This window comes from Tetrao urogallus (genome assembly GCF_951394365.1).
Source record: "Tetrao urogallus genome assembly, chromosome: 10".
NCBI classification, from domain to species: Eukaryota; Metazoa; Chordata; class Aves; order Galliformes; family Phasianidae; genus Tetrao; species Tetrao urogallus.
In genome coordinates, this window is record NC_136823.1 from 19,578,414 (window position 1) to 19,603,525 (window position 25,112).

Below are 25,112 nucleotides of genomic sequence, written 5' to 3' on the forward strand. Positions count from 1 at the left end.
GCACGGAGCAGAGCAGCATCGGGGGGCTGCACCCAAACCCAGCAGTGGGTGCTGTGCAGCTGCACGGCTGCTGCTCTCTGCCTCCCCTGTAATTATACCACAAATCTCTCGGTGGAATCTTCTTGGCTAGGAAACATTAATTATAACTTGAAGATATGTTTAAACTAAGTGCAGATTCCCCTTCAAAACACAAAACAAAGACGGCAAGTTAAGAAAGAAAAAAACAGTTTATTTCAGATTCCTCAAATAATTCCATGCATCTTGCATATAAGGCAAAACCATCCCATTGGCTTACTGGCTGAGTGAAGACACAGAATTCTCATGAAAGCCAACTGGAAAGCCTATATACATTACAAGTTTAACGTCAGATTATCAATAATTAGAACTTAATGCAAAGAGTGAAGCAAGGAAAGTACAGGATAAGGGCGCACAGTGTCACAGGTCACTGCAGCTACCTGGGAACCAGCACCACAGTACTGGGATTCAGGCCCTCCACAGCCAGCTCCGACACACAGCTCCTGCTCAAACTGCAGCACCAAGCAGAGGGCAGTTAGCAGGAGGTGCTGAGTGCCTGGACAGCTGCTGAGAAGCCCCAGTCCCTCTGCCCCCACCCTCAACTGCCTGGTCTTGGGACTCTCATTCGGAGCAAGCACCAGAGCCAGCAGCAGCAGGCACCACCACATCACAGGGAGCATCCAGGACGTGAGCTGCTTCAGCAGGGATCTGCACGGGGGCCTGTTGGACCCCAAGTCCCAAGCGTGCAGAAGAGGAGGGCAGGGGCACCCAGCACTTCCAGCTGCCCCTCCTCTGCAGGAACTAGAACCCGCGTCCCAAAGCGAGCTCTTCCCACAGCCAATGGCCCAGCTGTAGCCACTGTCCTTGCTTTCTTGTGCAGCCCAGGGGGAGCCCACAAAACCATCATTTTCAAAGCTAATTTTAGACATTTAAATAGAGCACAAAGAAATGGCTTGGTTCCTGTTCACATGAGTCTCATTGCCGTGGAGGGACCACAGGTGTGCACTGTGTTTACAGACCTACTTCTGTGCAGACAGTACCCAAGAGCCCTGCAGCCAACTGATGGGGACCAGGGTGAGCAGCACTTGGCCCAATAGCATCAGAGCCTCTCCCGGACATGGGCAGGTGAGAGCTGACAGATTCACCTCACCTGTCCCAGTCCTGCTGTCTGCCCTTTCTGTAATAGAAAACTGGTGTTTATGTATTGCAAACAAAGCCAAAATGCCATGCAGTGGCTGAACTGTCAGGCACCATTCCCCAATGTAGCTGCTGCTTTATGCCAGTCACTTCAACCAAAGGAGTTCTCAGTGGAGCAGCAGTAACTTTGGCTTTGCAGGTTTGTCCAAGTTCCTGTGCTGAAGACAAAGTAGCAGGAAGAAGCAACACAATGCCAGCAACAAAGAGCTCTTGTTTCAAGTAACAGGAAGGAGCTTCCTTCCAGACAGACACGGCTTCATTACACCGCCGGCTGGACCCTGTGGGACACGAGCACACTGCCACAGTGCATAACAGCAGCCTGGCCTGGGAGCACTGCAGCACAGCTCAGACCAGCAGTGCTGCCTCAGCGTTGTGTCCCTGCATCAATGTTCTCTGCTCTGTTTCCAGCAATGCCTTTATACATGCTGCAGCTCTACGAAGGTTCTCCGGGAGGAGGGGTTTCAAATCCCAGCTGCACAACATGCCTCATGTTCCATCCCACCAAACCTCATCAAAACCCTGAACGCCACCAGCACTGTCCTGAAAGCCAGCCCTCACCAAGTTCCAGCTCCCCCAGGGCTGCAGGCTCTTCTTCCCCTACTTCACAGCGCTCTGCGATATTAAAAAGCAGCGGACAATGAGAGGAGGGGTTGCATTTTTCCCTGCAAGGCTTCCTCCTTACTTTCAAAGTAAAGAAGTCATCACTTACAAAGCCAAGAGGAAGCAATCCAGCTGTGGAAAACATGGAAGGGACACAGCAGCCCTGGCAGCTGCTGGAAGGGCTGCAGGGCACCTGGGGCACAGCGTGGGAGAGTGGAGCTGAGCGAGGCACAGAGCAGTCTGGGCAGATCAGCTCAGCACTCAGCACCTCCATTGGCAAGTTACCATGGCAGTGATCAATTGCTTCTCGATTATGCACATCCTCATACCCCAGATATTATGTAGCTGCTGCTTCGCAGCAATTGTTTACATTTACATAATGAAAGCACAAAACAAAACCTTCCAGTTCCTCCGTGTAACCGCAGCATGTCACAATCCATTAATAAATTCTAGATGGGAGGAATTAAAAGTGACATCTCTGGAAAATAATGTTACCTTAATTTACCATCAAAGAGCAATCTGCAGCAAAACCAAGCAGCTGAACCACATCTGTGGCTGCCTTTAATCCTTTGGAGCTGGCTTGCTTGTCCTGCACCCACATGGCAGTGTCACCAGCAGTGTCCCATGATCTTTACTCATACTCAAAACCAGATCAGATGAAATACTGAAGGACACCTGCTCTGAGCAATCTAGCACCAGCTGCAAGGCTGGACCTGATGTCTAATAAGCCTTTTATCAGGATGCTCTTACTCCCACAGACGTGCTTCTCCACCAAGCACTGCTACAGAATGCAGCCCCATATTCCACTTCGAGCACAGTATGTAATAGGTTAAGAAAGCAACCTTGCAGGGGGGTTGGAATGAGATGATCTTTAAGGTCCTTTCCTACCTAAGCCATTGTATGATACCCCAAAAAGTCAACCTCCCTAACCCCATTAAGGACAAACGATGACATCAAACACCCTTTTTGGTGATTGAGCTGATCACTACTCCCAAGGACATGCGAGTCCTGCTACAATTTAAGCCTCCAGGGACAAATGCAAATGAAGTCACAGATCCCCGGGACTCAATTGCAAAGCTTCCCTCTGATTAAAAGCAGGCACTGGCTTTGGCAGGCTGCAGACAGAGCTGCTGCTACTTCACCTCTCTGAGCAAAAGACGGGGGAGGAAAAAGTAAGGAGCAAGAATTTCCATACAGTGTAAGGAGATGGAGGAAAAACAAACACTAAGAAATAATTCCATCAAAAGGATGAAATACTTCATCTTCACCTGGCTGAAGACTGAATTACTACAAGAAAAATGCTTCCAATATCCGTACCCTCACGTGAGCGGCGGCTGGATTTGTCCTGTGGTTTGCAGTGATGCACGCCACCGCAGCCTGGTGAAGGCAGGATAGACTCCGCATGGCTCAAAACCGAGTTCGGGGTAACATGAAAATGGGAGGGAGGTTGTGACAGCTTAGAATTAACCAGGACTGGAAAAGGGATGACATCTCTCATCAGAACAACTCCAAACCTGCCCTTGCGGCCTAATTCCTAGGTCAGATCCGTAAGGAGGAGGAAACAAGTCATAAAAGCATCGCGTTTCATTTACTCTCCAGCTGGGCTAAAATTTCAAGATAACCAGACTTCAGAATGCTGCTCCTGTTGGAGTCATCCCACAGCCCCTGCCCTGCTCCTCGAGCTGCAATCCTCCACCCACCCACTGAAAACAAGTTGCAGCATTAAGAGTGTCGGAGCGACGGCCCAGCGCAGGGCCGGGCAGCGCGGGAGCCCCAGGAGCTGCAGGCCATGAGCCCAGAGCCCAGGCCGTGCCCCACTGCCACCAGCAGTGATGGAGACAACTCCTTCACAAGCCCTTCTGACCGCCTGAGGACTCAGGTTACCCACACAGCTTCCAAAAACATGATGCGAGGCAACAGATGTAACATCACCCATAATAATGCAAATGTCATAAAATACACGTAGTAATAACAACATAAAAAGTCTTTCCTTGTCACCTTCTCCTTTCAGCAGACTTTGTCAGCCTGCTGCTTGTCCTTTTTCCAAATGATTACGAACTCCACTAAAATTCCCCTTTCTCTGGTTCTGTCTTCAATCAGCCACTCATGCAGAACACAAACGCTCTTTCCTTATTCCTCAACAACTTTTCTTCAAGAACTTCAGCGAGAGCCTTTTCTAAAGGCTGTAAGATACTGAAGGTACCATGCCAACCTGCTCTCGTGATCACTGACTCCCAAAAACACTTCCACAGGGCTTCCAAGGCATGACTTTCCTCTTCAGAAAGCCACACTCGCTCCCCCTGGTTGTACTTGGCTGTACATCTGTAATCCTGCTCTTTACTGAAGTTTCAACCAACCAGTCTGTTTTTAAAGTCAGATTGCTATTCTGCTCTCTGAAGCCCTCCAGGAGTCTTTAAACAAAAAAAGAAGTCATCACATTTTCCACCCTTCGTTTCTCCAGCACTGACGCCAGTTTCAGCATTAGGTCACACGTCACTGCTTGTCACTTCAGAGCTTTATATCTCATTTCTTTAAAACTCTTGAACAAAGAGTATCTGGAAAGAATTCTAAGCAACAGGCCCTTGTGTCGGTTTGCTCTAAAACATCCACTGGAGGTTCGGCTGGGAGAGGTTCCTGCAGCTGGTGCTGCTTCCCTGCCCCCAAGCAGATCTCCACACATTTCTATTCCAGGCACCCAGACGAAGCCAGGCAGCCTTTGGCTGTTACCTCCTGCTCTTTTTGTACTTCAAACATCTATTCTCCTTCACATCCTGTGTCCCTTTTCTTTCTTCTGATTTTAGAGAAGTTTTTATTAGCTTTATGTCTTTAGCAAACTGCCTCAGAATTTTATTTGGCTGCCTTACTCTGGCGTTACATTTTGATGTTCAAGAGTTCCAGCTCCTCTCTGGTTTTCTCACTGAGTTGAGACATGTATTTAAAGTCTCACTGCTTCCTCTAGCTTTTACCAGTGCTTTCCTACACCTACCCAAAGAACCATGGGGCAGAGATAACAGCCTGTACCCGGACACCAACACTGCTGCTGTAGCTCTGGGCGCAACTTTGCTTCTCTGCCTGCTAAAGCCTGCTGCTGGTCCAGGAGGACGAACCTATGGTGTTCGCCAACTGGTCTCAAGCTTGCCTTTACACTAGGACTTTACACGGGGTTCTGTAGTGCTAAGCCAGAAATATGGCTAAGCACAGTCTCAAAAAATCAAATGCCTCATAAGTAGATTCATCCTCCATCCTCAAAAAAGCCTCCCGTTTGTGTAGAAGTCCACAATACATACATATATTTCCAAATTAAAACCTAAGGACAGATCCCCACAGCACAGAGCTCCCCGCACAGCAGCGTTACCTTCTTGAAGAGCCTGATGACATCCTCGCTGATCTGCGACAGCCGCACGATGACATTGTTTGTGAAGATGTCGTTCAGGGTGGCGTGATCCCTGCTCTCCCGACGGGTCTGCGTCAGCACCAGGTACCAGCAGTTCACCGGGGAGAGGAGGTGCTGATCCTTCCTAGGGGAATAAAAAAAAAAAAAAGCAGAAGGGTGAATGGGACAAGTCAGGAAGGCACGCAGTTTTCCAGTGAATGCTGTCAGCCCTTTAACAGCGCCTCCTTGCACAGCACACACCAGCTGGAATTTGGCATGGTCCGGAGCACAGCCTTCAGTGCTGACATTCTGCACGCCTGCACCCACTGCTCAGTACTCGTGGTATTGGGAGGGCAAAGGGGTTTGTGACAACAGTCTCCCAGTTTTCATAAATACCCACTGTTTGTCCCCAGAGTGTGGGGACATGCTTGTCTTCTTGTCTCTTCCCTTTCCCTTTCCCATGTATTATACTTAGTATAAATGGCAAATAAAGTGAACTGAAGTTTTCAAAACGACACATCTGAAACAGCGCATTTCCACTGTCCAACTGCGATGCACGGAGAGCCTCCAGACAAGGAGCTAACACAACCCCTGCCAGCCCTCCGCCTGCACTGCCTCCCCAGTGACAGCGTTCCTGCAGAGCAGCACGGCAGCACGCACTGCAGAGCTGACCCCGCCAGTGCCTGAGCACTGCAAAGCAGCAGAAACTACTGTCACCTGCCGGCACCTCACAGCACGAGCACCTGTCCTACACGTAACGGAGCCGTGCCCCAGCACCCTTGGCAGCACCAAGGCACAGGCACCCTGCACAGCCTGCTGCCTCCCATCCTGGCCCTGCCCAGCTGCCCGCCCTGCATCGCACGGCTGAGAGGCAACACAAAACAGCAACTCCCTGTGAGCAGAGTTCTGTGCGAGTCGACTACAAACCCCTGCTCACCAGAGAGACCGAGTAAACAGATTAAATGGGATTTACTAATATGGAATAAATAGGATTTAGTAATGTAACGGCAGAAATTGCTGTTCTTGCAGTTGAAACGGGAAAAAAATAATCACAGGAGGTTATAGAGAGATTGAGAAGAGTCGGGGATTAGTGAGGCTAAGTGCACCTAACAGGCAAAACCTCCACTTCCTAGGAAAATGGCCACGTTCACTGGCCTATGGATTGAATGACACCTGGTTCATCTTCAGCAAAAGGCACGAGCTCCCCACTGAATTCAGGGACACAGCCATCAGAGATGAGTGCTCTGGGAGACCAAGGCGAGGAACGTCAGCTCGGAGCAGGGATGGCTGTGTGGTGCCAGCACGCAGGGCCACTGCACAGCAGCACTGCTCCCAGGACCCCCAGCTCCATCCCCTGCAGGCACACAGAACGTCCCCTCCTCAAGTTCTTTTTTTGCTTGTTTTGTTTTTTTAATTTATCTTGTTCCATCCATATTTGAGAGTATGCTTATTCTCAAGAGAGGCTGCTGTTGGAAACTTGCACATATTCACACATTCAGGGATTCTTCAGTTTTCACCATGAGTTTGAGTTTCACACTATTCCAGATTCAGTTTGTACTTCCTATTGCAAAACTTTGTTTTAAAATATTTACACAGAAAACATACATATTTCATTTTTAAGAAGCGTAATAAATTACATTTCCACAAGCTGCTCCCAAGCCAGAAAGCAGCTCTATCACAGCGTGGTGCATTCTGACATCGACAGACCAAAAGGGCCGGCGCTGTGCGCACCACCAAACCCACAGATGGACCTGGGCCTCCCACAGAACAACGCCAGGGCTGCACACCTCCTCAGCCAGACCTCAGCTTTTGTTCTACCGCTCAAAGCAGCGCGCAGCAAATCCCATCCCAGCAGAAAAGGTGTGTGATGCTGCTGGCTCTTTGTGAACTCCACACCGTGGTGACACGGACAAGGGCCAACGCTACTCAGTTTAATGCACTTTCGGACTCTGCAACTACAGAAACCCGCTCAAGCCCAGTGCTCAGCTCCCCTCCACCCTGTGATGCCCACTTACTTGAACTGGTGCTCACGGGAGCCGCGGATCTTGGAGGAGAAGCGCTCGGCCAGCTTCTCCAGGCTGCGGGAATACTCCAGCTCGATCTCGGCCTTCCTGCGGAAGAACTCCTGCAGGTCCTGCAGCAGCTGCAGGCGCGACTCCGACTGCTGCTCCAGGCATTTGAACTGCTCCACCAGCTGTGTGCGGATCTCTGGGGGCACACGAGGGAGAAAAAACAGGGTAAGTTACAGCTACACACGGAGGGCCATCCGAGCGCCTGGAGCAAGTCCCCCTCAATTCAAAGTGCAACAAAGCAAACAGAACGAGAACCGGAAAATCCCATTCACCAGTCTCACATCAAAAACTTGCTTTTTGTCAAAATAATCATCTACGTAAGCACACCGAACCTGACCTGCAGAGCTGTCCGGTTGCCGCTCTGACGGTCAGTGATGCTCTCATTTTATCCGCGCCTGCCTGCGGAACACTTTGCTCATGAGTGGCCCCAGTGCAGCAGCAGCCTGCAGGGCTCAGAGCCCCATGGCCACGGCACTGCGCCGTCCTGCTCAGTCCTTACTCTACACTGAACGCTGAACTGATAATTTCTTGATCAGTAACCACACAAGGCACCAACAGAAATCAGAGATGAGTCACAGACAGTTCTGAGCTCCTTCACTGAGCAAGGATCCCACACAGAGGAGATTCCAGCTGCCACTGTAGGCACTGTTGTTTATCAGCATCTCCTCTTGATAGGAAACACAGGGCCTGTCAGAGCCTGCCAGGTGAGCTTTGAGGTGTGAACGAGGACACCTGCATCAACCTCATCACTGCTTAACTGGACAGCAGCACTAACAGGACCAGAGGCTGCACGAAGGTCACCTAAAAACACGAAGCACCTTGGAAACAGCGAGTGTGCTGACAAGGCTCTGCAGAGGCCACGCAGGGGGGCAGGGCAGCTCTGCTCCCTCAGGAGCTGGTGCTGGGGGACCCCAGGGACAGCCACAGCGCCAGCAGGTGGGGCAGGACAGCACACGGGGCAACGCCGGCTGGTGTGCAGCGCTGCCCCAGGATCCACCAGGCGCTGCTGCTGCCACCCACCAGCACTGCTGGGCAAGGAGCAGCTGCCTTGAATTAAGCCTCCTAAAAACCCCCAGTATGTTCCCACAGGACGCAGCAGTACCAGTTCCTAACAAACCGCTGTTAAAGCTTTCACACTCCGTGTTGATGAGAGCTTCCTTCCCACACAAGGTCAGTGGAAGTTCCATTACATCCCGCACGGATTTCACATTCCCACTCCCACTGCTGCCAATGCGGGACTTGCTTCACAGCTCTCTGCTCTGCTGAGCCCATTTGGTAGAGGTTTGTTTTTGTGTTGTTTTTCTTTTTTTTTTTTAAACACAATTCTGATCCCTAGCTCTCTCTTCATAGAGAATTACAGCCTGAGGTGCTTTCTTGAACAGCTCTTAACAGATATGGCAACGCGCAGAGATACAAAGAATACCAACAAAGCTTCTCCAATCTTTTCCATTCCCTCTCTTGCTACTTTTCCCCCCGTCTGAGCTCTGTGGCCCATTCCGCCGTTACTCCTGACACAGACACCTGCCCACAGCTCCAGCACAGCACAGGCACTGACGGAGCACCACCAAGCACGCGTGGCACAGGGCAGCCACCTGCAGCCACCACACGGAGCCCAGCAGGACACCGGCCTGCAGGGGTGTTGCTGCATTCTGCATGTGAAAGGTTCGCAGCAAAAAACAAAATTAAGGGTTGGGCGGGAATTAATGCAGGAGAAACCAAAGCACGGCAGAAACTCGTACAGCTGGTCCCATTTCCACACGAGCTGGTCTGACTCAAACTGCACAAAAACACAGTGCCAATTAACCCTCAGATGAGCTGTTCTGCAACCAGTGCGCAACACAGTTCCTCAAGTTCCCTCAAACTCTGCTGGGCAATCAGCTTTCGCCATTTGCTGCTTTTCTTTCCAGTTTTGTTTGGTCCTCTTTATATGAAAGTAGTTTCCAGTAGGAGCACTCCTGCTATTTACAATGCAGGATGAGAGGCAGAAAATTATTTCCTCGGCTCTGCTGAAGTGCAGCAGCAGGGATATTGGAGAAAACAAAATTCCTTGGCAAACAAAGGCCCTGCAGCAGCACACGGGATGAACGGCAGGACCCTGCTGAGACACAGAGCAGCTGCACCCAGCGCTGCTGACGTGGTTTGGGGACCGCTCCCCTGCCCTCGGGGCAGCAGGCACTGCACAGGTGGTGCTCAGGGCGCTGGCTGTGGGCCTCCAGATCCCACAGCACAGCCAGCCCTGCATACAGTGGGGCTGCAGGCAGAGACCCACGGCGTGCCACCAAAGGGTGCAGCAAGGCGCTCCTCTGCCTTTCTCCAGGCTCCAGAGCAGTGGTGGCTGATGCAGACACGTTGGCCAGCAGATCAGGGTGAACCTCATTTTTTCCTATCTTGGATTGCTCGTCTCACCCCTTCCCCAGCGAGGACAATACTGGCAGGACACACAGCCAGAGCACGACTACATGCCTTCAAATAGCAAACCTCTGACTGCACGGATGATGCAGTACTTCACAAAGAACAAAACTCTTTGGGACTAACTGTGGCCAATTTGAGCCCTCGTTTCACCAGCAACATGCTTGTGTGGAGAGGTCAGGATGAACCCGGCACGCTCGGTTCCAGCTCAGCATTAACGTGTTGCTGCTCAACCAGCTCCACCCACACTTTGCCGAGGTTTATTTTCCATATGGTTTCATCTCTCTAAAATCTAACCTTAGATGATTGCCACCAGTACAACACAGCCTTTACCAGAGGTATCTGTTCTTATGAGCTCCTTATCGTTTGTGTCCTTATGTAGTTGAAATATTCTCCTGGGCACAAGAAACTCCGAGTTTCGGACATTCACAGACGTCATGTTGAAATCCCAGCCCCAGCTGAGACAGTGGCAAAGCTCCCACTGAGCTCCGCTCAGCAAACTCCATCCCTCAGCAGCGCACAGCAACACGGCAGCGCTCTCCAGAGGCACTTGCACAGGCCTGTCCCTCTCCCAGTAACCCCTGGCTCCAGTGCCCCCTACCTCAAAGCAACAAAGGCTGGGCTCCTGGCAGGACACACAGCACAGCAGGGCTGGTTGGCCCCGATGACCTTACAGGACTTCTCCAACCTAAATGACTCTACGATCCTGTAAGAAGTACAGCACTGGTCACTGCTGCTCTAGGAGCTACGGTCCCTTTTGGAGGTGAGGAAACATGACAGAAGAGAGCAATCCGAGGCCTGCAGCACTGGCAAAGGGCAGAACAAGGGATATTGCTGCTGCAGAGTCCAGGACAGGGAACAACGTGGCCAGCAGAGCTCCCTGCTCCAAGGCAGCGGGAAGCTCTGCAGCTCTGCCACATCTCCATTGCCTTACACAACCAGGAGACAACCAGCGTCTCAAATAAGCCAAGAAATACCTAAAAATGGTCAGCACTGTAGGTATCTGTGAGGCGAGGCTCTTCAAGAGCTGCAATTCTCACTGCCCTGGGTAATGAATGTGAACAAAGGTGAAGCAAACTCAGCACTTGGGAAGAGGCTGCACTTCCTGCCCAGGAGAACAACGCTGCGCTGACCCCAAAGGAGCAGCCCTGCAGTGGTTCCTGGGCAAATGCTTCACCCCACTGAGCAGTGACGAGTGGGAAAGCAAGCCTGGCAAGAAAAGCCATTGTTTTCCTCACAACAGTGATTAGCCTCAATAGTTTACTGCAAATATCAGATGGCAAGCTGGCTCAAAAGAGAGCACCCACCCACACCACAGCACCATGTGCAGAGAAGAGGAGAGCCAGGCTAGTTATCCCTGCCCTGCTGGGAGGGCTTGCTTTCCTTGCACAGCACTGGGAGTAAATAGGGCTTATTACCAACTCCAGCCGAGACTCAAAACCAAAACTTCCCATGGATAAACACTGTCTGACAATAAATGTAATGCTGTGTTGCAATTACATTAAATTTAAGAACAGAATTTCAGACCCTGAGCAAACCAGATGGGAAGCAGAAGCTGCAGAGGAGCAGACCAGACCAAGAGCACCCAAAGCTCCAAACCAAAACCAAAACCAAAACTCCAGGCTGCTCTGCAATACCAAGAACGCTCACTATGCTTCTATCACAGCCAAAACCAGCATTTTTCACACACTGCACGTTGACTGAAAATCAGCAAAGGGAACTTATTTCAACAAATACAATTTTAAAAGCTGGATTCCAGAGTCAAAATGCATTTCTCTAAGTATGAAAAACAAATTCAAGCATTAGCAAGGGGGAAGGAACAGACAAACCAGAAAGCAGAACTGTTCCTCAAATGAATGGACTGCACATTTTTCCATCAGCAGCTCTCCTAAAGTGGGTTTGAGTGGCAGCCCTCAATGAGTTCCACACACTGTTTTCTAAAGGACTTGGCAAGAAGTTCAGCATTATTAGAGAAGAGAGAAGACAAAGCAGAATTCAGTCATTTCATACCCACCCCAATAACTGAAGAAGTATCCTCGCTCCATTGAGATCACTGGAGACGTTTCCATCAATGGGAGGACGGACAGGAGGGCTGGCTGTGAGGAGCAGCTGCTCCCCAGGGCGCTGCTCAGCACTGCAGCCCGCACAGCAACGTGAGCTCACCTCTGCCACAAAGTCCCCGTCCTCCATTTCGGTCTCCACCACACCTTGGCCAAAACTGTGGGCAGTCCAGAAAAGCCAACCGTGTGATACCTTCCTCCTTGTATGGTCAGCAATTCGCCCTGGAGAACAACTTTCTTTCTTTATATTAATTACCACATTGGCCAGAAACGATTTGGGATTTTGCAAGAAAATTCTAGCACAGAAAGTCCATCTCCAAACCAGACTGCAGTGCAGCGAGCAGGAGAGGGGGCTGTGAACGTGGTCTGAGCGCACCGCCACGATGTGAGCAGTCCCACAGACCCAGCACGGCACGAGGCGATGTGTGACCATGACAGGAGAAATTCAGTCCAACTGACTCCAGAACACGGCCCACCATGAGAAACCCGTCACATCTCGAGCATTCCAGAGCAGTAAGCAACTGCCCGACTGCTGGCAACGACAAGGCCATCAGTGAGACATTCCAATTGCACCCAGTCAACATCCCTGTTTGAATTTCATACATCTTCTCTTTATTTAAGTGACCTCTAGAGCCACTCAATTTCACCATTCTTTCTTCAGTCCTTCTTCCTAGGAAACAGCAGCGCACACACAGTGAAAGGAATTGTTCTGTGTTAACAACCAGTATTCTCTGCACAACAAACCGCAGCTGCACAGCACATATCTGCACACCGACAGCCCAAGCACCACCTGAATGCCTGTGAATCCCCCAGTCTGGACTGGCAGCACCATTCTGTCTGGCCGCCAGCAGCACAGAGGATGTAAATCTCAATTACACCCTGGTACGCTTTGTTGTCAAGGCTACACTGCCCTGCACTGATTACAACAATATTCTGGGAGCTACATTTTATAGGACTGAAGACAGGGAGACCAAAGAAACACTTGCCATTGCACAGTTTCTTTTTCTGTTTGTTTGCAGACAAACCCCAAGCAGCCAATGATGCCAGCCCTGGGGAGGCAGCCGCTTACAGGCACGTCTGGATACCCTGCCTGGATGTCCCTGCCTACATCAACACCCAACACAGCACAGCAAGAAATCCCATTCAAACAAGTCAGCCTTGCCTGCTTCCCAAGCAGGTTTCACTCTAGCACCAGCCAAACCTTCCAGGAAAAAAAAAAGTTCCAAAGTCTTTAAGTGTGTCAATGTAGCAAAAACAACATCACAATGCAGAACACAAATCTGTATGAACAAAATGAAATAAACACAAAAAAAGAAGATGACGAAAATACTTTCCAGACTAGGTTAGGCCAACCGTTTAGTAAGCAGAGCCAGAAGAAGACACAGAGCTGGTTTAGGAAAACATTTCCCTGACCACCTCAGCAGAACCAGCAGTGCAGATGGACAGAGAAGCAGGCTGGCTGCAGAGATGGAGAGCCACACTGAAAGAACCATCCCCAATCTCTGTGCTGGAGAGATGTTTCCAGCCACAGCTCCAATGCCAGTCTGATGCACTGTGAAGAGGAAAAAAGACAACCATCAGAGACTTCAGCTTCCTGAGGGCAGGAGTCACTCAGCTCGCTGGGCAGGAGAAGGCCAGGGCTGCAGAGGCAGGAGCGGAGGGCTGGAGGCAGGCTGCCAGCTGCTCCACTTCATGCTGCCTGCGCTCTGGTTAACAGTGCAAGGAAGAAGTAAGAAATCCACAGAAACTGGTTAAAGCATTAAAAAGAAAGAACCACGCAGATCGGGTGCTGGGTTACTCAGGATGTGACAAGGACCAACGCAGCTCACCGAGCAGACGCTGTGCCCATCCCACACTCACACCATGGGGCTGCACAGCACTGGGCGCTGCCACAGCTTCTGCCAGGCTGCACAGCACAGCCAGTCCCAGGCACAGTCCCTGCCAGGATCAGATGGAGCCCCGGCACATGCTGAATGTCCCAGATGATGTCACTGAGAACTCTGTGTCTTGGGGCTATTAAAATGCAAAAGAGAAGATACTTACACTTTGAGAAAGAAAAGGAGCTGTGCAAGAGCACGAATCGCACCCCAAGACATTGAAATGGAATAAAGGAGCAGATCATTAAACAGTTCATTCCAGCACCTCACGTTCCTTAACCCAGACAGGGAAACTCCACAGGGAGGAGCCTGGCAGCCCCCAGCTGGGACAGGGTAACCACGAGAGCAGAGCACCAGCAGCTCAGGTCAGCAGCAGCTGCTGGGCACCTGCAGGCACAGCATAGGTTTCTTCAAGGCCACTGAGCCTCTTTGTTCGTACATGAACAGCATACAATCATGCCTCAGAAATTCTCATCCAGCATCTCACAGCAACCTACAGAGCACAGCAGTACAACCTCGCACAGCCTCTGGGAAGCACCACGCCTGCACAGCGCGAGGCCACGCTCCAGGTACAGCCCTGGGAAACGCTGACTCAACAGGCTTGAAACGCTGGCTCAGCAGCTTTGAAACTCAAGACACGGCGTGTGTCCCAGGAAAAGGCCAAACCAAACCCCTGCAAGCGTCACTGCTGAGAACAGACATATGCAGAAGAGAAGCCAGAGGCAGCACAGGGTGGCCTCCTGAGGGAAGCTATGCCCTCAAACCACAGCATCCCGAGCACTGCCCGAGCTTCGTTTGAAGCACAGAACCATTAAGGTTGGAAAAGACCTCCAGAATCCCCATGCCCAGCTCCAGCCACCCCACCATGCCCGCTGCCACATCCTACAGAGCCACATCTCCGCGGCTCGGAACACCTCCAGGGATGGTGACCCCACCTCTCCCTGGGCAGCCCGCGCTAACGCTCGAAGCACGCCCTAACCACCTAGCAACACTCCTCTTTCCCACCCCTCCTTGTTATCCCCCCCCCCACCCCTGCAGCCAGGCCCACCTCAGCGTGCTCTGCCTGCTGCCCAGCTCAGCAGCTGCCCCCAGCCCTCCCACAGCACACAGCCAAGCACAGCCCTCTGCTGCCAGCAGCCCTTCCTGCCGAGTGTCAGCAGTGTCAGCCCGAGGCAGGCACCTCACTCCTCCTTTCCAGGAAAAACACAGCATGGGAATAGTAAAACAAAACTATGCTATAACCAATAAAAGAACATCGTCCTCATGCTCAGCCAGCTTGGAAACCGCAGGAAGGAAGCATACAGCAAAATATCTTTGCCTCCGCCACCAGCCCTTAAATGAGGGCTGGGAAGGGGTGGACCTGGCTCCATCCCTCCAGTCACTCAGGTACAGTGCATGCACCTGAGCTCCTTAGGCTGGCCCTGCCTTCCACCAGGTGCTCCACCACTGTTCCACACCATGACTTAGCTTCTCCACTACAGGTGCAGTTAAAGATGAAAAACCGTCAGTCTTGATCCAAGCCAGCAGAACTTTTGAATAAAGGAAAAGATCCCCTTTTGGAGCAAGTGGTCAACACAGACAGCAGCACTGCACTCCGCAGCAGTTTAATGAACTAGGAGGAAGTTTTGCTCACAAGTTGGGTGCCCATCCTATATGTTGGTCTAGTTTTCACTGAACTCAGATTTAGGTTAAAAAGCCCTGTGATACTGGGCATAGCTATGCTGCAGGAGGATGGTGTGGGTGCGGGAAGGCAAAGCACACAATGGAGAAGCCAGCAGGTGCAGAGAAGTGGTCTCTGAAGGACTCCCAGGCAGGGCCCCAGCCAAACGCTTCACAATTCCATGATGAATTCATCACCAACTACAGACCTTGAGCAGGTTGCAGGCTGCAGACAGCCCAAGTGGAGGCTAATAATATGCAGCTTATTGGGATCATTGGATTGCGCAGCTGCCACCCACAAGGCAGGGTGATAATCACCCTCACTGCTTCATTTTTGCATGAGTCATCGCGGCCTCTGCTATGAAGTGATCACGGTACTTCCTTCCTTCCTGGATGAAGGAAGATCAGCCAGGCATATTGTCTCCTCACACTCTTCGCCAGCACCCCAGGCTTTATGTATTAGTGGGCACAGGACCAGATGGTGATAGACAAACAATACAAAGGAAAACACACACATCCTGTCGCAGTACAAGAGCTCTTCCTCCTCTCAGACCCTCGGGCGCTGAGGAGGGGGGACCAGCAGAGGACAGACGAGCAGCAGGGCAGGATGGTGCTGGCCACATCCTGCCACGTGCCAACACCGGCGCTGGGCTCAGCCCGCCAGCTCAGGGGGCTGTGCTGGGCACACAGCTGTTCCAGTCCCAGCAGCGAGGTGGTTCAGGTGCACATTACATTCTCCTCTCATCATCACAATGTTTCTTCTGTACTACATTATTTCCTTACGCCACAAGTCTGGGAGCTCCCATACTAGTTATTTGCCCCAGCTTTATTTATTATATACTATATATATTATATAAATATTATATATTTATTGCTGGCCGGCAACAATGCACGCACATAAACGCTGCGCTGCCCTTGGCTCACACCCATAGGCTGCACGGCGCGCAGTGACAGCAGCTCATGGAGCCCAGCCCCCTGCATGCGGCATCGCTGCGGCTGCTTTTTATAAATTCCTCCTGAACCAGATTGCTAATTGCTCCTCATTTCTGCTCTTCTAAATTAAGCTCAGGCTGCAATCTGCATAGCTGCTCCCAAAGGACTAACGAGCCACTGCCCACCTGGAGCCTGAGCTCTGGCCACATGCAGGAGGCCCCTGGCCCACCAGCGCCTGCCCGCCACGACACACCAGCTCTGCGAGGCCACAGGCTTTATCTAGGGCAAGCAGCACCAAAAATGAAGGCTGGGAGGATGTGCCAGAACCCACGTCACTGCATGCTGGAAGCAGGCTGCGGAAAGCACGGGGAAGTGGGACGGTGGCACAGCCCTGCAGCGTGCAGCACAGCGCCCAGCAACCTCCAGCCTCTGCCATTCATTCTCTCACTGCAGCTGTCCGTGGCGAGGAGCAGAGCAGTGATTGTGTGCACAAACCCACAAGCAAACACTGCATACAGCGCATCCTAGGGCATTACCACCAGATTGTCTTCAATAACAAAAGCACATCAAAACACTGCTTTCCCTCCATCTTCCTGAACTGTCAGCTGGGACCGGGACAACTCTAACGCACATCCATCACTGAGCACCAAGGCACGCCGCCCCCAGAGCCCTGCCCAACAGCCCCGCTTTCACACACAAGAATACAAACCCCATTTACCTCCTGCATTACGACCACAATGTTCTTCACTCCTTAAACCCCGAGACGCTCTCATGGAGCAGAGATCTGCTACCACAGCAAGGTCAGGAAACACACACGAAGCCTGCAAGCCCTTTATGTTCACGTTATCTGCCCCACACAAACAGCACGCACAGTCACAGCTACACACCTTCAGCTCGAGCAACTAACTGTGCCAGCCACAGCTCAGCACCTTCCTGCACAGCAAACACAGGGCATGAGTGCACGTGGGCACACACGCACCCATCCCGTGGGGTGGGCAGCGCCGGCCCCACTCGCACCAAACCCACCCCGGGCACAGGGCAGGGCAGTGCCTCCCAGCACCACAGTGCTGCTTCCAGCTCCCCTGTGGGACAGTGAAAGCACAGCATAAAAGGAAGCAGATGCTTTCACCACAAAGAAAAGCCTTACAACGAAGCAATGGGAACAAAAAGCAAGCGTCTCCTCCAGACAAGTTCTTAAGAGACTCAAAGATCCATCACACCAGGAGAAGCGTGCTGTCTGGCACACATGGGCTCTTGTACCAGTGCCCTCCCCAGCACAGCTCTCCCAGAAAGAACAATTAACATTAAAACCACCACTGCTGCAATTCTGGCAAGCACAAACAAGTCTGAAGCCATTAGGACCCTGCACACTATTACTCTTTTTAGGACCAGGCAAAGCTTTCCCAACCAAGCACAGTGCTGGCGTGCAGACACCTCCCAGCCCGTGCAGCAGGAATCCCGAGCTGCCCCTGCAAGGCCTGAAGCCCAGCAGCTGCAGAATGCAGCACAGCAGCATTGTGCTGAGCGCCTGCTGACTGCTCTCCTTCCTTCTCCTCTGCTCCTCTTGGTGCAGACACAAACTTCAAGCCTTGAGGATTAGTCAAAATATTCCATTTATCTGATGTTCACAATCCTTCCTTATTTTGCCCTGTGCTTTGTTTAGAAGATCACTTTCAAGGATCTCCCAAGTCCTCTGCCCTATTTTCTAAGGCTTCTGCTCACCTTCCACGCATCCATTTCCTGTCCCTGCTGCCCTGGCACCCTGCAGGCGGCGTTCTGGGGAGCACAGCTATGTTGGGACACAGCTGCACAGGAGCCCTGCAGCAAGGAGGCCCACTTTCGTCAGGGAGGGCAGTCCCAGGGTCTCTGAGCAGCGCAGTGTGGGACCGGCAGCAGCGGAGCCGCCCGTGCCCTGCCTGCTGTGTGCCAAGCAGCCGGATGGCCGCAGCCCTCCTGTGGCACATTGGCTCCCCTCCAGAGCTCTCCCTGATTCCCTGTCACCCAGCTCTCCTGCTGCAAGCACCTGCTGGCCTGGCACTTGGGTCATGCTGAGCATACAACATTCCCTGGAATTCAGTGCAGGCTTCTGACATCTGTCCCACTTACCTTACCTCACCTATTTGTCAGAAATAAAAGACACCAAATTCCATTTTATTTACTCAGATCGGACTTGCAGAAGGAAACAGTCCTGTCGGCATCCCTGCCACCCTGCTCCTTGCTGTCGGCCGTCTGCTCAGCCTGCGAGCTGCTGACTGCATCCTGCATCTCCCAAACACAGCCCACACAGCCAGCTAGTGAAGACTGTCTGATTTAAAGCTCAGTTAAACTGAGGACATATTTACCACTGTGAACTCTCCCTCCACAGTGCTGGAAATAGAAAGGAGGCCCTTCTAACACACGCAGACGGCAGGCCTTCCTCTGACCAGTGCTGGCAGGGAAATGATCCTTTCTCCAGCTGACCCACAAGACAGGAAAACGCTGCTGCTTCTCCAGATCGTCCAGACTCAGAGCAATGAGATGCGTAACGAATTTGGAAAGAGTCTGTTCACGGTTGCTGTATGGATGAGATCCCCGTTCGCAAGCTGGCAAAATGCTTTTATTTTTGAGTTAAAAAAGAAATTGAAGTGCAAAGCTGTTACACAATACCTTACCCAAGTGGTTATCCGAATACCCAGCAAAGTGACCGTAACTACAGCAAGTCATGCTTAGCAAGACAACAATTGAAGACAGGTAGTTTGCTTTGTTCCAAGCAGCCTGAAGCGCAGCCATTCTAAACACAATTCCCTGAGCCCACACGGCGATGTGCGATCTGTTATGGCTGGTCCTGGTCCCCAGGACAGCTGCCTCGCTGGGGAGCAGCGCAGCGCTGGGCGCTGCCACGTGTGTGTTCAGGGGAGAGCACAGCAGGTACCAGTGAGAAAACCTCTATTCCAAACCACCCAGGGCACTGGAAGGACATGCGGACTTGGACCCCAAGCTGAAGAGAGGTGCTCAGAATCTGCTTGTTTCTTTGCATCTGCATACAAACGCTTGCCAATTCATTTACAAATCAAATTTAAACCTGTCAGATTTCTACTAGAAAACTGTACTTTTCTCATACACCTATGTTCTATGCAGATTTTTGGGGTTTTTTGATGTAAAAAGTTGCACCTAGATGAAAATATGCTCCAAGTGTTCCTCACACCAACCCCTAGTTTTCTGATTACATCCTACCATCAGGGCTTGGAACAAACAGAAGACTGAACACAAATCACAGTAATTGCAGGATCACAATGGCAGGCTGTGCTGGAACCATCCGTGCCACCCCGGCACACGGCCACTCCTGGCACCCCTGGCACCACTCTCAGCCTGGCAGCACAAGGATGAAGCCAACGCACTGCTGGGATGCGCTCACCTGGCAGCCTGCATGCATCGCTCACCTGCTCTCTGGCCTAGTGTAACCCTGACATTCCTTGCCCTTCTCTAGCATTTACTCTTCCAGCTCCTGTCCTTCCAAAGCACTCTTTGCCTTGGAGCTAGATGTGATCTGATGAACTAGCCAGAACTGCATCTGCCCACTGTAACTCAAAGCAGAGCAAAAAGATGTGGCCTAAATTAAATATGTTCTACAAAAAAGCCAGGAAAGCCCAAATGAGATCTAAAGACAGCACCCTTCAACAGCACAGCAGAGACAGGGCGTCACGTGCCAGGCCCTCCATGCTCCATCAAACCCCTCACGCTGTTGGCGCCCTTACACAACACACACTGACCATGGCAACAAAGAGGAGACTTCAGGGACCATCCCTGAGGCCCAAGGAAGGCAAGAACTTGTTGAAGCCCCAAGCTTCAGACACTCCTTGATAACAAAAACAATGGAGAATTTAAGCCTATTTCCTCGGTGACAGGCAAGCAACTTACATGGTAGAACAATGGTTTTTGGCTTTTCTCATGTGCTGTAAGATAATATTTTTCCTCGCTGAAGAGATACACAAGACAGATGAAGAGCATAAAGGTACTTTTGAGACGGGCAATGCATCTAAGAGGCGACCTGTAGCACCAACCATCAAACTGAGTCCAAACAAGCAGTCTGAAGAAGGCCAGCAGTGAGTTGAAGCCTCGTGCACAGAAGCGCACCGTACATCTTCTGGGCCATATCCTCAGTCACTTTGATGTACAATCATTCCCTGCTCCTCCTGGTCGCTTTTCAAAAGCAATCTAAATTAATGTGAACTGGTAGAGGGTAATTATCTCTACGAATAATTAGCGTATGCTAGTAAATGCAAAATAGGACAAAACACTAATTTTTACTATCACTAACAGTTCATGACATCCTCTCTGCTAAAAGAACATCTACTGACCACGGAGCAAGAAGCACAGAGCACAGCTGTGCCCTCACCTCACACATGAACAACTCTCACAGCAAACACGGGCAGCAGCCCAGGCCCACGAGGCCCACAGGTCTGGGGATCTCACTTAAAACACACAGCAGCTTCAAACTTTCTCCAAACGGCACTTGCTACCCCCTCAAAATTACGACACGTGTTCTGGCATCGTGATAGGAAAAACATTCACAAATTATATGAGCTACCATAAATCCAGCTGGAATCCAGCCCATCATTATTTCACTGGTGTGCTTGTTAAGGAGTTTGACATATAAGAGTATATTGAAGGTATACTGAAGTATATATAAGGATTGTTCCCCTCATCTTTTGGAAGAAAAAAAACAAAAAAAAAAAGAAAAATAAAGCCACACAACCTTCATATTTGCATTGCCCTTGCATATCTCCTTGCTGAAGATTACAAATACAGTGCAGTGAATTGACTTTGCAAGAAGCAAGACAGAAAAAGCCTCAAGTCTGTCCATGAATTCTCATCAGACAACACTTTGAGCACCAGAGGCTGAATCACGCCGAGGCTCCCTGCTGTCACTGTGCCCCCGTTGCCCGCCTCGCTACACCCGAGGTCTCAGAAGCTGCCTGGAATGTCCACTCACCAGTGAGCCTCCCATTTCAAAGTCAGCTCCTGAAGACTCATCCTCACCTACAGAGTTGCAAAGGTGTGAACTACAGTCTGGATCTGAGCAGCACACTTCATGCTGTCCATCAGGTATTTCAGGCAGACAACCACAACCGCTCAGTTACTTCCCTTAGGACATTGCAGGCCTCTAAAGGCAGTTACACGGTTTCTCTGAAGCAGTTCTCTCCTTGTGCTCAGTGCATCCCTGGGCTGCTCCTTTTCTTCCAGTTCAGGCTTGCTCTGACAGCTGCTCTTTTCCATTATCGTGGAGTTTCCAGCCACCGAGGCTAGGCCACATCTCACTTATTACCAAGTCACCACAGCACACGGAGCACAACAGCCAATGCAGCTGGTGCTGCTGCTTCAAACACAATGATAAATGCGTGTGCAGATGAACCGAGGCATTCCCCATTTTCCATTTGTGCACCTTGGTGACTGATGAGCTGTGGAAGCAGAGCCCACCATCCATCACAACCAAACCTGCTCGCCAGGTCCAGCAAAACAATACGACTTCCTCCTCTCAGTCACAGAATAGTGACAGGCAGAGAGAGATTTATACCACCCTTCTTTGCTAATCAGAGCAACAACACCTTAAGCCGTGTAACCCCTCAGTTTCTCTGAGGGATGCCCGCTCCATCCCATGCTCCGCCTGACCACAGAAGCAAGCTGTGCTCACTGAGATCTGCTGCCCCCAGGGACAGCACTGGGCAGCAGATCCCACAGCCACAGGGAAATGCAAAGAGCCACACTCAGTGCCCTGGTGGGCAGGGGCTGCTGAAGGACCCCAAGGCCAGCAGTGAGGGCAGGAGTCCTCCTGGACCACACAGGTGGGGACGGACAGACCGAGGGACACTGGGACGGCCAGCACACAGCCCACAAAGCCTCCTTGTGAAAGGGAGTCAGTTCTCCATACAAAGGCAGCAGCTCACGGTGCAGCGTGATGCCAACCATGCATCGATGGGAGCTGCATGCCACAGGGGACAGAGGCCAGCAGGGCTCCCAAGCCAGCCGGGCTCCCAGGCCAGCAGGGCTAATTCCTGCATTCATGTAGAACAACTGCAAGAACAGTCTTGAGGTCCTTATCTATTTGACGGCCTTGTGCTCATTCTCTTTTTGAGAAAGTAACGCATGATTAGTTCCTTTAGGGAACTAATTAATGACATGGAGGAGCGACAATGGCAGCGGGTGATACCAGGGCACCGGGCACCGTGCAGCTGTGGGCCTGCCTGCCTCCAGAAGAGCCATCGCCAGACCAATGCACCTTCGTACCACCCAAATGCTTCTAAGTGCGAATCATGAACAAAAATACTGCTGCTCCAGTTACGAGGTGGAAGGTTCCCATCAGACATCATCGTGAAACAACAACATCCACGTGCTCTGCAGCCACCACCGGGTATCTGCCAGCCCAAGTACAGACAGCCCGGCAGGGGGCTGTGCCCAGACCCTAAGAAAACAGTTTTATATTTAGATTTAAAACCGGGAACGAAAGTTAATCCCCAATGCAGTGTGTGCACCGTGCCCTGCCCCACACTGCGCAGGGCTGGGCTGCCTGCCGAGGTCACAGCTCAGCCGTGTGCCGGGCTGCCACGTGCGGCCGCGCAGGACCGCTGTTAGCTGCGGACTCACCGCCACCTGGAAGGGCTCCCCATCACTCACATGCGTGGGTCTCATAACAGGGAGGAACAGAAGCTGCGCTATGGCTGACATCTGCAAAGCCACCCAGGCGCAGCCCTGCCCACATAAGCACAGGTTTTTGAAAGCAGGCTTCTGTGTCCTCTATTTCAATTCACACCGACTTATGAACTTCTACTCAGCCGGCCAGCAAAAGCCAATCCATAAATATGAAAGGTAAAAGTACTTCCCAGATAAACCACAAACCAAAACAGGCCTGAGTTTGTCATATGTACATTATTCACAATGACTAACTCACCTACAGCTATATTTCGAAGCAATCATGCCAACTTTAATTCTTTAAAGCAGGAGGCACCTCTTCCCCCTTTCTCACGTTAAAGCCGTCTGCTTTCTGCGCTCTGTGGATGAGGCACCAGGAGAAGGAACGGATGCTCTGCTGAGCGGTCCAGGCTCTGCTCCACTCAGCTGTGAGCTGCCGGCCCGCAGGTGACATCGGGGCTGAGTCACAACGCCTCTCATCTTTTTGAAGCAGTAACTGAACATTCCTGGAAAAACTAAAGCGGTCTGAAACAGTCTGAGCTACCGGTTGCGATGGGTTTTCAGTTCAAGCACCCTGATGCCGGTCACCCACTTCTCTCTGCTTTCCTGCCTTTCCAGAGCTGATCTCCAGGGACAGCCCCACAGGGGCTGACAGCTCCGCACCACTGGGGATGCTAAGCACCCCAGACAGATTCTCTCTGTTCATTTCACTTGGAAATTATTAATTTAGAAATTACTTCCCTCTACACCACCAATGACATGTGTGCTTACACACAGCAAACATCACACGGCCACGGGCAATGAGATGCCAACATGGGAACCCTTCAGAGCTCAGCATGGCAATGAAGGCCTGATATGATCCTGGCAGCGACAGCAGGCCATCCACAGCCAGATGGATGTATTTGTAAATAAGACAGATCCGTTTGTCAGGTTGTAATTGGTTTTAGAACAAGCAATTCCCACGATGACAAACAACAATTAAAGAGCGCAGAGCTCCCACAACATGCAATCTGAGCGCACTTGCAGGAAGGACAAAAGCAGAGAGCAGAACCGCTGCCAACAGCAGGGGGACGGCTTCCTCACGACACAGCCTCAAGAACGATCTCCTGGAGACCTGGAAAGCCCAGCAGTGCTGCGGGGCAGCTGCGGCCCCTCCACCTCCCAGAGGAGTGGGGCACCTCCCCGTGTGTCAGGGCAGCAGCAGGACACTTCTGTGCGGCGCCGCAGGGAGCACCAACGGCACCACGCGGGACGTGCAGGGAGCTCGGCCCCCCTCGCTCAGCCCCGGTTCTGAGCTGACCTCCCGCATCGAACAGGTCACCGTTCCGCAGTGCTGCATCTCCTAGGCCATCCCGCGGGCGCCATCATGACAGAAGATGTTATGGTCCCACTTTCAGGGCTTTATAACACAACATTTTCACTCGCACTGTTTGCTTATTGTCTCCTCAGGGATTTTAGCAAGAGTAGGTCAAGAGCGGAGAAGTGCTGCATGGAAACAAATGCTTTTAGAACACAAATCTCTCAGAACGACATCATGCAATGAGTGTTACGAGAGACAAACGCTCTGTAAGACCCTGCTGGGAGACTGCACTTTCCCAGTTCATTTGATACGTTTCACTTACAAATGGTTCAGCGCTGCTATTTTATTTTCACTCTGTTTTTGCCTCCTCAGGTTCTTCCTTGACTACCCAAACATAGACTGAGTGGAGAGCCTGATTCCGAGCTTCTTTATTGCAACAGCAGAAGTCCTGCTCACTTTAGTTCTAAAAAAAGAATCGGACCATATGAAATACCCTACAGGACACCGGCCGTGTTTGGCAGAAAGGGAGATAAAGAGCAGCTAAAGGAAGACCTGGCCAAGCAGGATGCTGCTCCTGCAGCTCCATGCTACGGCACCGAGCACTGTGGTGCTGCTGCACGGCTACTCACAGACATGCCAACCTCATCCTGCCTGCAGCCTCTCTCAGAGCAGAGCTCTGATGCTCGGGTGAAGCTGTAACGTATCCAGCCGATTGTGTAATGCTCCACAAACTGTTTTCTGATCTCTCCAGCAATCGCACTCAGCCCCGAAGCGCAACACTTGACTGTGCTGACTTCAGCAGGATCAACTGTGCAGAATATTGACTGCAGAAGTACCCAGCCCTTCTGAAAACATGCCCACCTCCAGACAGAAGCACTTGGAGGCACTGCTGCAAAACCAAAACCAAAACCAGCATTGCAATACCCCAGCCTACACCTGGCAGTTTAACCC

The 25,112-nt window shown here is 51.4% G+C and overlaps 1 protein-coding gene across 2 annotated transcripts in view; it reads right to left on the reverse strand.

Moving 5' to 3' along the window:
- The window catches only part of SRGAP3 (SLIT-ROBO Rho GTPase activating protein 3), a gene marked incomplete at both ends in the record, with an annotated part of 66,750 nt that overhangs the window by 33,988 nt on the left and 7,650 nt on the right, over positions 1-25,112 (reverse strand). For both annotated transcript variants that reach the window (XM_079540400.1, XM_079540399.1), the window contains 2 exons: positions 5,168-5,330; positions 7,201-7,393. In XM_079540400.1, the coding sequence (XP_079396526.1) occupies positions 5,168-5,330; positions 7,201-7,393 (356 nt within the window). The remainder of the gene's footprint in view (positions 1-5,167; positions 5,331-7,200; positions 7,394-25,112) is intronic.